This window comes from Dromiciops gliroides, chromosome 4, assembly GCF_019393635.1.
Source record: "Dromiciops gliroides isolate mDroGli1 chromosome 4, mDroGli1.pri, whole genome shotgun sequence".
Taxonomy (NCBI): Eukaryota; Metazoa; Chordata; class Mammalia; order Microbiotheria; family Microbiotheriidae; genus Dromiciops; species Dromiciops gliroides.
The window spans coordinates 390169666-390182782 of NC_057864.1; the positions used below are offsets into that span (position 1 = coordinate 390169666).

The 13117-nt window shown below is 37.8% G+C and overlaps 1 protein-coding gene across 1 annotated transcript in view; it reads left to right on the forward strand.

Moving 5' to 3' along the window:
- The window catches only part of PPP1R14C (protein phosphatase 1 regulatory inhibitor subunit 14C), a 119015-nt gene that overhangs the window by 87311 nt on the left and 18587 nt on the right, over positions 1-13117 (forward strand). The window contains exons 2-3 of the mRNA XM_044002202.1: positions 6194-6277; positions 8594-8626. Coding sequence (XP_043858137.1) covers positions 6194-6277; positions 8594-8626 — 117 coding nt within the window. The remainder of the gene's footprint in view (positions 1-6193; positions 6278-8593; positions 8627-13117) is intronic.

Sequence of the window (13117 nt, forward strand, 5' to 3'; positions counted from 1 at the left end):
TCCTCTGGATTCCTTCAAGATTCAGCTCAGATCTCATCTTCTGCAGGAAGCTGTTTCTGTCCTCCACTCCATCGTGTATTCCCTTTGAGATTACCTCCCATTACATTGTAGTGTATGGGCTATTCAGGGAGAACCAGCACTTCTGGTGTGAGGACTTGCTGAGTCCTCTTCAGGGCTGCTAATCCACCTTTGGTGTCTACCTTTATTCAACTCTAACCTGTGGCTCCAAGAAGCTGTAGCATGTACAGCAGCCACATCCCAATAAAACTATCTTGGCAGATGGGATGAGGATAGCCAACAGGCCTCAAACCTGCCTGAGAATTAAGGGGATGTCTCCCCCCAGGCATGTGAAAACTTCCCCCAGTGGAATGGGCAGATGAGAATAATTGATTCCAATAGCCACAAAGGCAACTGAAGCAGGCATTTGGAGTGCTTAGAGCTTGGTCAGACATTGCATCCTAGGACAGTACCAGTCATCTTGACTTTTGTCTTGCCCCAGGACTTCAGTGACTCTGGAAGAGAGAATGAGGCTAATGATTGTGTAACTCTTCCTCACTTAAATCCAATTCATGTGGAAGTCAAGATATCACTCCATGATATCACTGGGGGCAACTAGGTGGCCCTGAAGTTGGCAGGAACTGAGTTCAAATCTCCTCTCACACACTTACTAGATGTGTGATCCTGGGCAAGTCCCAACTCCAATTTCCTTAAAAACATCCAGGGCCATCTTTAGTCATCTTGAAATATATCTTACCACTGAACCCAGATAGCTCTAGAGGAGAGAATGAGGTTGGTGATTTTGCACAGCCCTCCCTCGCTTAAATCCAATTCATTGCAAGTCATGACAGTATCCCCATGTCATGCTCCTCTTCAAGAAGGAAGGGCAAACAAGAAACAACAACAAGGTCCTTTCAGAAAACAAAGAACAAACAATACCTCCTATTTACTCTATATGTGTATAAAGACACACACATATATAACCTTTATATTCATAGTTGTTTGCATGTTGATTCACTCATTAGAATGTAAGCTTCTTGAGGGCAAGTATCTTGTTCTTGCTTTTCTTTGTAACCTCAACACTTAGCACAGTGTCTGGAAGATAATAAGTGCTTGTTAATGATGAACACTTATTGATGATGATGGCGAAGATGAAGAAGGGAGGGATGTACCTTTTCTCAATTATTCTCTGGGAACAAAATTGGTCATTGGTTCAGTTTCATTCAGTTTCATTTCTGTTGTTGTAGCCATTGTTTTCCTGTGAACCATGACATTTCTCAGTATTTGTTGAATGGTATTCATCATCCTTCTCCCTTTTACTGTCATAGGTTGAGACTATTGGGGGGTCTGACTTATAACCAAACATATCTAGTTTATACTCACAAACCCCATATTTTGATGAAAAAAAAAAAGAAAGTTGAAAAAAGTCTTCCAAGGCTCTTATTTTTATGGCTGCTCTAATACCTTTTAGACATGATGATGTTTCAAGTTGTCCAAGCACTTACACTTAGTGGAGACATGTGACTAATATACTCTGAACACTGTTAATGCCTAAATAAATATTCCATGCATGCAAAAAGGATATGAAGAATTTGGCAGCAGGCATCATATCTGACTGTCTTTTAGAAGGGCAGAGACCTCATCTTCCCCAAAGATTATTTAAAAATTCCAACACCTACTACAGTATTATGTTCACACGGGTGCTGAATATTTTTAATGAGTAATATGGGGCTACTCAAAATTCAACTAAATCTCTGAGCAAGCTATTCAGCCATGGGGGAATTAATTCTCTTTTTTAGGTCAACCTTTAACTTCAGTCTGCATTATGGAAATGATCCAGATGTTGGAATGAGTCACTTTCAAGGGAGTTAATGCTCTAATAACCCACTTTGGTTTGTCACATTTTAATAGTGCTTTTTGGTCATTTTGGGTAAATTTCAATGTCCATTGTGTTTTGGCAGCACTACTAGCAGATTCAAATGCACAATTTCAGCATCCCAGCAGCAATTTTCTGGCTTGATAGAAGCCCAAATTGGTCCTTCTGGGTTGGTCAATTCAATTCAATATTTATAGAGCACAAATATTTATGTCCTAAGCATTGAGAGGGTATGAGGCATTGTTCTTGATCTTAAGGAAATTTCAGTCCAGTAAAAGATATTTGACATGTACATAAATTATTATAAAAGAATATATTAGAATATAAACATTTAGAAGTACAAAGTGCTCTGAGTGATTCAAGCTGGCACATATTAGGTGCTTAATGAATGCTTGCTCCTTTATTGATCTGAGATGGGAATTAGTACTTCTAGCTGAGAGAAGTAATAATAACAGGCTAGCCTTTATATAGTGCTTTAAAGTTTGCAAAATGACATAGATTATGTTATCTTGTTTCATCCTCACAGCCCTGTGAAGTAGGGACCATTATTATTTCCATTTTATAGGTGAAAAAATTGAGGCTGAGAGAAATTAAATGACACCCTGGGTCACACAGATAATAAGTGTTTGAATCAGGATTTGAACTCAGATCTTCCTCACTCCAGGTCCAGGGTTATATGCCACTCACTTACTAACTTCATATAAGTTGTACCTGAGCTTGCTTTTGAAGGATGGGAAAAATTTCAACAGACTGAGATAGGCATAGGCGACAAAGGAATAGGACAAGGGTTTTCTATTTGTAAGAGATGATATGAGCAAAAAGACAGAAATGGGAAAAGTGGGATAAATTCAGAGAATGTTGAGAAGTCCGGTTGGACATATAGAATATCCAAAAGAAAGTAGTATAAAAAGCAGGGGCAGTTAGGTGATGTAGTAGATAGAACTCTGGACCTAGAATCAGGAAGACCTGAATTCAAATATGGTCTCAGAGATTTAGTAGCTGTGTGACCATGGGCAAGTCATTTAACCCCTATTTGCCTCAGTTCCTCATCTGTAAAAAGGGAAAACACTGGAGAAGGAAACAGCAAACTACTCTAGCATCTTTTCCAAGAAAACCCTGTGGATTAAAGTCTATGAGATCACAAAGAGCCGGACACAAGTGAATGAATGAATGAATGAATGAATGAATGTACAACAAGAAATATAAAAGAAAGCTGGAAAATAAACTGGGGTGGAACCAGATTTTGGGAGGTCTTATGAGCCAGGTGAGTGAGACTGTTCTTTATTGGTGTCAAATAGCTACTGAAGATTTTTGAACTGGGGAGTGAAGTGATCAGAATTGTCCTTTAAGAAAGATTAATCTATCATCATGATGTATGTAGGATGGATTGAAATGAAAAGAGATTGGGGGCAGGGAATCCAATTTGAGTTATTATAGAAATGTGGGTAAGAGATAAAGAATATATAGTGACAGTGGGGACAGAAATAAATGGACAGATGTAAAAGATCTTGCATGGACACCATTGGTTAGATTTGAGGACTGATTGATGAGGTAGAGAGTAGAATCCTAGAATCTCAGAAAAGGAAAGTATCTCAGTTACCATCTAATGTAACTTGTCCTTGAATAAGAATTTTTTCTATATCCAGCAGCCATCCAGATTCTGAAGACTTTCAGTGATGTGGGCTTCACAGTCTCATGAGCAGGACCTGGTCACTTTTGAATAGTCATAACTCTTAGGGATTTTTTTCTTTTCATCAAGTCCCAAATCTGGCTTTCTCTGCATCTACTACCCATTAATTCTTTTTTTTTTTAAAACCAATTAATTCTTAATTCTGTCCCCTGGGACCCTGTCAAGCAAATCTCATCTCTCTTTCACTTAGCAGCACTTTAGATATTTAGGTACTTAAGAGATCATCTAATTCAATCTTCTAATTTTATAGACAAGGAAACAGATGCCTTGGGTGACAAGAGGCCTTACTGTAAGGTCTTATGTAGGTAGTAAGTAGTGTGGCCAGGGTTGATAGTTATCATTCCCATTTAGTCTCTTCTACTCCAGGCTAAATATCACCAAACTTTAAAAAAAAGGGTAGTTCCAAGCATGAGTGGTTGGGAAAATGGTTGTGCTATTTGTGGAATTAGGGAAGTTTTGAAGAGAAGCAGATTTTGGAGGAAAAAGATCAGGTTATTTTTGGACATACAAGAGGCAATTGAAAATGTATATGTATGTGTATATGTATTTGTTATATACATATGTGTGTATGTGTGTATATTGTTCAGTCATTTCAGTCATGTCTAATCTTCATGACCCCATTTGGATTTCTTGGCAATGATGCTGGAGTGATTTGCCATTTCTTTCTCCAGCTCATTTTACAGATGAAGAAACCAAGGCAAATATGGTTAGGTGGCTTGCCCAGGGTCATACAGATAGCTAGTTAGTATCTGAGGCTGGATTTAAACTCGGGAGGATGAGTTTTTCTAATTCCAGGCCTGGATCTCTATTTACTATACCAACTAGCTGCCCTTATGTATGTATAGATGTGTGTATTTGTATATGTTTGTGTGTGTATATATATATGTATATATACACACACATATATGTGTGTATTGTGATGAAATAATGAGATTTAACAGATACTCAAAGACCCACCTGGAGATTAATCTAGACTGATTGGATCAAGTGAGAGTGCTTAACTGCTGATTAGCCTACTTCAAGTTAACTGGATTGTAATCACACCTTGAGAACACCTTCAGAACCAATGGATTTGGATGATGCCAACCAATCAGCTTGAAGCAGTGTATAAGGACCGCCTCTCTTCCAGACCTATAAAAAGCTTCCACAATCAGTTTGGTAGAGAGAATTCCTGATTAAAGCAGGCTCGTGGAGGAGGACCTGAGGAAGAACCCAATCAGGCTGGAACTCTAGGCTAGATAGACCTTTTCTTAACTTTCTGAACTCCATGTTAATACCTGTATGCTTTAATAAATGTTTAATGCCCAAAGACTGGTGCTGAAGCTTCTAATTTAAGGTGACCCCAATTTAGATTTTAGACATCACAGTATATATATGTCAGTGGTATCTGATATATACATATTTTAGGAGGTTGTAGTTGAAATTAAAGCTATAAAAATATGATATTGTCAGAGGAGAGAGCATAAATAAAAGCTAGAAGAAAACTCAAGTCAGAACCAGTGTGTCATGGAAACTAAGTGAGGCATAGAGAGCTCATGCTAGATTACCTCTTAGGTCCCTCCTTCTTGTCTTAACATAGTATAAATATATATAAGACAGCACCATGAAGGAATGTGTAGTAAAGAGCTTCAGGGACTACAGAAAGAGGCTGGGGAAATAAGAACTAAGAGAAAGCCATTGGTTTGGAAGATAGGTGACATTAAAAGGTCATTCATTATTCTTGGAATAATGGGAATGGAAGCTGAATTACAAGGAATTAAGGAGTGGTTAGTTGAGGAGTGATTAATTGCTTTCTGAAAAGTTTGTCAGTAAAGGTGAGAAGACAGTTGGGGCAGTAGCTTGAAGGAATGGATTAATATGTAGAAGGAGTTAGCTGTGTGACCCTGGGCAAGTCACTTAACCCTCATTGCCCCGCAAAAAACCCCCACAAAAAACAAAGAAAAGAAAAACAAAGAAAAATATGTAGAAGGGGTGTGTGTGTGTGTGTGTATTTGTATAGCAAATAAGAAAGCTGGGTAAATGGCAACAGTGGAGACAGAACGTTAGAAGATGCAGAAAAAAAGAAGGCTTAGTAGAGTGAAATTCTGGGATGGGATCAGTGGCACAGGTGAAAAAGTTAGCTTACACAAGATAGAAGACCCTTGAGCAAGGAGGAAGAAAGAGAGATCTTTGCTATTTTCTTATAGTAATTTGAAGTGTGGTTCTGAAAGCGATTGGAATAGATAAACTTGTATTCTGCACCTGCTTTTGGAATTACCAGGAATTGCACAGTATTGTTAACTGAATAAATGAAGTTTTGCATTTATGGAATAAAAAATGGTAGTACCTTGACTATATTCTCTTGGCCTTCTTTTGGAAGCTAACCCCATGGGAGATGAGACATGTTTGTTTTCTCTGCCACCTCCCCTTCCCCCCTCCCTTTATGGACATGCAAACTCTTGTTTAATACTATATAGTTATTCCGAAGTATTTTTGGTTATTCCTGGACTATAGCTTCATTAGCATCATTTATTCCCTCCTCCCCACACCACAAAGATAAAATATCTTGCTGGATTTTTTAATGTTTCATAGTAATAGCACACTTCAGTTAAAATCTTAACCAAATAAAATGCTTTTTTTTTTTTTTTAAGGAAGAAGAGATGCCAGATGTAGAGATTGACATTGATGATCTTCTTGATGCAGACAGTGAAGAGGAAAGAGCTCTCAAATTACAGGTAAGTAGCTTTTAAAATGTTTAATATTCAAATAATGGATAGTTTAATGGTTGTTGTCCTTCATACTCCAAGAAGACCAAAATGACACCACTATGTTCGGGTCAGTGTACAGTGTATCTGACTGTGGTCAGGCATTGTGCTAAGTGCTAGGGCTCCAAAGAAAGGCAAAACCCAAACAATTCCTGGTCTCAAGCAGCTCACAGTGTAATGGGGGAGATAACATTCAAACAACTACATGCAAACAAGTTATAATCAGGATAAATAGGGGGCAATCTCATAGGGAAGTGCAATTAGTAAAGGCTTTTCAGAGGAGGTGGGATATTAGCTGTATCTTAAAGGAAGCTGGGAGGCAGAAATGAAGAGGGAGGGTATTCCAGGTCTAGGGGACAGTTAGTGAAAATGCCTGAAGTTGGGACATTGAGTGTTTTGTTCAAGGAACAGCAAGGAAACCAGTGTCACTGGATTTTAAAGTATGTGATGATCAAGCTGTTAATTTTCCAAAGAGGAGAATGTAACTGAATTCAAGTCACATATTCTCTTCTTCTATAGATAAGATCTGTAGTTCTTATACATATCACCTCCTTCATTATTACTGTTTTCCTGGGAGAGGTGTGGATTTTATCTCCAAAGGTGCACTACCCAAGGAGAAAAGTTCTATGTTTAAAGGTGATGAGTAGATATGTAACCTGGGCTAGAAGTAATCTCCCTGGCCCAGGAATCTGTGTTACCTACACAGTATCATAGCAGCCACTGAGCTGGATCTTCACCATTCCTTTTTTTGTGTGTTGTTTCTATTAGTTGAAAGTTGTCAAAAACATTTGATATTATAGTGCGCTTCTTTGGTAGCTTGCTGGCAGAAAATGGAAACTGCAATGCCTGATATCTCTTTAGTTTAAAACAAATACTTATTATTTCCCTCTTTAGAGATGGTGTCTAAAAACCCTTTCTGTACCTCTGAGTCTCTTAAGTTAATAAATTTCTATGATATGTCGTTCTTCCTCATATTAAAATCTTGCTAGCCAAGGTTTGTGATCTCTAAAGCTAATCAGGGGTTTGCTTCAAATGAGCTAATAATTGCTAATATCTTTAGTTGGGAAGTACTTCTACATTGAATGTTTTAGTTTTAAAGACGCTTTGTGACTAATGGTTAATCTTTAATGGTATTATTAAATAATACTGTAAAAGTATGTATCAATAAATTAAGCTAGAATAAAAACTGAGAAAAAATGTTAATATAAGCATACAACCAAGAATGTAGAGAACTTAATGGCAAAGGAAGATTGAGAGGAACCTCAAAGATGATTGAATCATAGATTTAAAGCTGGAAGGGCTCTCAGGCCTCATCTAGTTTAAACTTAACATTTTAGTCAAATGAGGCCCAAAGGGGTTAAATGATTTATTTATGATCATACAAGTGGTAAGTGGCAGACCTAAGATTTGAACCCAGGTACTTTAACTCTAAATATAGAGATCTTTCTAACTATATCACCCTGCTTCTTATCTTGTCTAGCTCCTTATGTCACAGCTGAGGAAATTTAGCCTGGAGGAGCTAAACACTTTGTCCATGATCACAAATAAAGTTTGGCAACTGAATGGGGACTTGAAAGCAGGTCTTTGGATTTGGTCTTATGTATCTTCTACCACTTTCCCTTCTGTTTCTTTGAACATTTAATATTAATAGTGTGTTGGCACCAAAATGAGAGGAAAGAGTGAAAAAAAATTCTGCTTGGTTAAGTTGGGACTCTTTAAAAAAATCACATGGGTCATTAGGTATAGCTTTCACCTAATGGGAGAAGAAATAGAATAGTAGAGTGGTCCACATAGTCTGCTATTTCGGCTCACTGTGGTGCTACATTCAGGATGATAGGTGAGGCCTCTGCTCTATTCTTATTAGACTTTGATGGATACCTTAATATCTCAGGAAAAAATCATAGAATTTTGAATTATGATTTGCCATTTCTCAAGATAAGCTCTTCTTTTTTTTCCATTTCCTCTGAGAAGTATTGATAACCTGGTCAAGGGCAGAGTGTTCATTTCAACACCAATGGAAGGACAGTTCCTTCTTTTCAGAAACATGGAATCATCTCTGAGGTGAAAAGATTCTCCTCTATGGGCTGCAATATTCCTAAGTACAAAAGCTTTTCTTGCTTGAGGCTAACAAATCCCATGCTTATGGAAAAAAGAGGAACCCTAGATAGGTCATGTATGATCTTGAATTGCCTTGTTTAAGAAATTACTGACTAGATGAAATGACTTTCAAAACTGTAATGGCTTTTTACAATGATTAAATTGACCTATTTGTGTGTTTAATTCTAGGAAGCTCTCGTAGACTGCTACAAACCAACAGAGGTAAACAAACCACTTTTCTTTTTTTTCTTTCTTTTTTTTCCCGGGGCATTGAGGGTTAAGTGACTTGCCCAGGGTCACATAGCTAGTAAGTGTCAAGTGTCTAAGTCACATTTGAACTCAGGTCCTCCTGAATCCAGGGCTGGTGCTTTATATACTGCGCCACCTAGCTGCCCCAACAAATCACTTTTCTTAAATGCTTTCTTTCTTTCTTTCTTTCTTTCTTTCTTTCTTTCTTTCTTTCTTTCTTTCTTTCTTTCTTTCTTTCTTTCTTTCTTTCTTTCTTTCTTTCTTTCTTTCTTTCTTTCTTTCTTCCTTCCTTCCTTCCTTCCTTCCTTCCTTCCTTCCTTCCTTCCTTCCTTCCTTCCTTCCTTCCTTCCTTTCTTTTCAAAGCAGTTTGTCTCCCTAAGTAGACTTGATTAAAAAGTTAATTGGGTATATGATAATTAACAATCTGTATCCATAAGTGCATATGTTTTAGCAGTCTGGACCTGATGATTTCTAAGCCTGAACATTCCCAGTTCAGGAGAACTTAAAAACAAATGGAAATGTTCTCATTAAATACTTTCTATATACAAAACTCAACTTCATAGGGAATGCTGAGGAAATGGAATGACTCTAGTCTAAGCCTTATGATTACAAATTTGGAAACTATATACTGTCAGGGGATTATATCTGTCCAACCTAGAAGATTATGAAGGCACTTGTGTAATTGTATGGCTGCTTACCCATATACACATATATACACATATACACCTACATGTACCCAAGTGCTTTTAGAAGTGAAAGGAAATGGATATTTATATGAAAGATTATAGCATTTAATATAAAGTTATAGGGTATTTATTCCCAGCAACTATAAATATAGATAATGGAAAGCTAAGATATTTTCATTTCGGGTGCATAAAGTATCTGTAAAAGAAATTTGTTTTAATATATGACTGTAACAGTTCAGCAGAATTTAAGCAAGATAACAATCCTCTAGACCTGCAGTTATTTGTAATATCAAAGAGATTACAGTAAGACTTTGAGTGACTGTATAGTTGCAAGATCAAAATTTTTTTTAAAAGTTATTATAAACACCAAGAGAAAAATGCTTTACAAAAGAAAGTGTGTGTGATTGAAATTCAGTACAATTCAATGGCTATATATTAAGCACCTATGATTGTGTGAGGCACTGAGAATACATACATAAAGAATAAAGAATATTGTCTCTGACCTCAAGAATCTTATATTTGTTGGAATTTAACAACAATAATGCACATTTATATAGAGTTTAAAAAATTTTTTTTAGAATTTTTATTTTTAGTGAGGCAGTTGGGATTAAGTGATTTGCCCAGGGTCACACAGCTAGTAAGTGTTAAGTGTCTGAGGTTGGATTTGAACTCAGGTCCTCCTGACTCCAGGGCCAGTGCTCTATCCACTGAGCCACCTAGCTGCCCCTATATAGAGTTTTAAAGTGTGTGAAACACTTTCCTTACAACAACCTTATGAGGTTGGTCATACAAGTATCAGTATTCACATTTTGTAGATGAGGTGACTGAGCCATCCGGAAGTTTAATGACCTGTGCCGTGATTACACAGCTAGTGATTTAAAGGTGGAATTTGAACTCAGTTCTCCTGACTTCAAGTCCAGGACCTAATCTATTAGGATTTAAAGACATCTTTTAAAAAACCAAACTAAAATAAACCCCTTTTTATCCTGAATTTAAACACCAAAAAAGGGAGCATTTCTATATATACAATAGAACACAAAATAAGGGTTCTATATGAAACCTCAACTCTTCATTTCATACTACTTTTTAATATATATCTACATTATGTATAACAAATGCTATACATTACTTTCAAAATTGTCAGCTTGACTGTGCTTCTTTCTGAAGTTCCTTCTGTGCATTTAGAAATGCTATGGTGAACCTTTGTGGGGGCAGGAGTATCAATATTGCTAAACACTTCTCTCACTCTATCCCCTTTTTAATTAAAAAAATGAGAGAAATGGGAAAAAAAACAACCCTTGTAATAAATGAGTATAGTTGAACAAAATGATTCTATGCAGTGGCCATGTCCCAGAAATGAGAGTATCTGGTTGTGAGTAAGGTTTAAGAAGACTGGAAAGATAGGAGGATGCTAAGTTATGAAGGGCTTTGAATGCTAACTAGAATATTTTGTATTTGATCCTGAACATGATAAGGTGTCAGCCAAACTTTATTGAGAGAGAAAGGGGTGGGGGGAGGGAGGAAGGAAGGATTGGGCCGGTACTTTAGTAAAATCATTTTACCAGTTGAATGGAAGGTGAATTGGAGGAGAGAGAGAGAGAGAGAGAGAGAGAGAGAGAGAGAGAGAGAGAGAGAGAGAGAGAGAGAGAGAGAGAGGAAGGAGGGGCAGGGGAGGGAGGGAGGGGAAGCAGGCACACCTACTAGTAGGCTACTACAATAATACAGGCATGAGGTGATGAGGGGCTGCATTGGAGTGGTGGCAGTGTCATAGGAGAGAAGAAATTGTATTTGCAAAGGCGAAATCAATAGGCCTTGGCAATAGCTTGGATGTGGGGGGGAGGGGCGGGATAAGAGATAGTGAAGAGTCCAGGATTACTCCTAGGTTGCAAGCCTGAGGGATCAGGGGGATGGTATTGCCTTTTACAGTAATGGGGAGGTCAGGGAGAGGGAAGGCCCAGTTTCCCCCAGGTAAGATTATATTCAACATTGTAGTGTAAGTTATTCTTTGTTGTAAGCCTGTATCATTTTGGACTACTGTACTCCAAGATCTCCTCTGATTTATAGTAGAAGCTCCCAGTTTTCATGTGGACCTGATGGATTCTTGTTACTTGAACTGATTCTTTCTGGATTTTTTGAGTATTTTTCTTTTGACATGAAAACTCTGGAGTTCTGGGGGCAGCTAGATGGTGCAGTGGTTAAAGCACCGGCCCCGGATTCAGTAGTACCTGAGTTCAAATCCGGCCTCAGACACTTGACACTTACTAGCTGTGTGACCCTGGGCAAGTCACTTAACCCCCATTGCCTGCAAAAAAACAACAACAACAAAAAAAAACCTCTGGAGTTCAGTTATTGCATTCTTGGGACTTTTCCCTTTGGATTCCTCTGGATTCCTGATCAGTGGATTCTTTCTGTCTTCACTCTTTGATTCTATTAGATCTGGGCACTTTTCATTTATCATTTCTTGATATCCTATGACCAGGCTTTTCATTTTATTGGAGTTTACAGGGAGTTCAATGACTCTTAAGTTATCTCTCCTTGACCTGTTTTCCAAGTCAGTTGTTGATAGCAGATATTAAACATTTCTTCTGTTTGTTCAATGTCTTGATTTTGTTCTAAGATTTCTTGTGTTTCATGGAGTCATTGATTTCTCTTTAGTATATTCTACTTTTTAGGGAGTCCATTTCTTGGATAAAGCTTACCACTTTTTCCTCTAAGATGTTTATTCCCCCCTTCAATTCTTTCCTACAATACTCTCATTTCATTCTTAACCACTCCCCCCTTTTTTTGCTTCTTGCTTCATTTCTTCTAGGTAATCTTAAAATACTTTTAGCTATGTCATTTTTTCCCCTTTTGTTTCCTACTTATAGATTTTGTGGAGTTATTTGGTCCTTATTTTGGGCAAATATCTAGATTTTCAATTCTTTTTTATATTGGTTGGCAGTTTCTCTGATTTATTCCTCTCTCCAGCTTTAGTTCCTGAATTGAGGCTTTGTGCCAGGACCAGGCTAGGCTGCTCGCTGTGCTTTTGGATAATATAGGTGGGACTTGCTTTGGGTCACCTGGGTTTCTAATCTGCCTTCCTTTTCCTGGGGTTAGGCCCCTTGATCTTTGAGGTTCATAGCATTGTGTCTTCATGGACCTCTCTAGTACCTTAGGAGAATATCTAGGCCTTTGGAATCTTCATGTGCATGGATTATCTCAGTCTGATCACTGTCATACCTACACTAGTCCCTTTGGCTCCCTGGTACTCCAAGATCCTTATCCTAGAGGCTTTCTGATCGCCCTGGATTTTTTTCAGGGGAACATTATGCTTTTGCTATCCCAAACACAGAACCCTGAAATATACATGTGTCTCTGGTCATACTAGAAGCTTAAGAACTTGTTTGCCAGCATCAGAGCTGGCTTTGCTATTGGCCATCCCCACCCCCCATGTTATGGATTCTGAACTTTTGGCTGATTTTTTGTATAGTTCTGAGATGGAATAAGTAGCTTACTCTTGTTTCTTATTAAATTTCTTGATCATTATCTGTTCTGATGCTAATTTTGGGTCTTTGCTGGTGTAGGTATGTGGGATCAGGGCCATTTGCCTCCATTCAGGTAGCTACCTTGGCTAGAATTTGAATCAAATAATTTTTTTATAGTTAGAGGGATTCTGGGAAGTTATTTAGCTTAGCTTCTTCACTTTGTAAATGAGGAAACTAAAGCCAAGTAGATTTAAATGATTTGCTTTAGGTCAAACAGGTGTAACCATGTGGTGTGACCAGAACCTGAGCTCAAT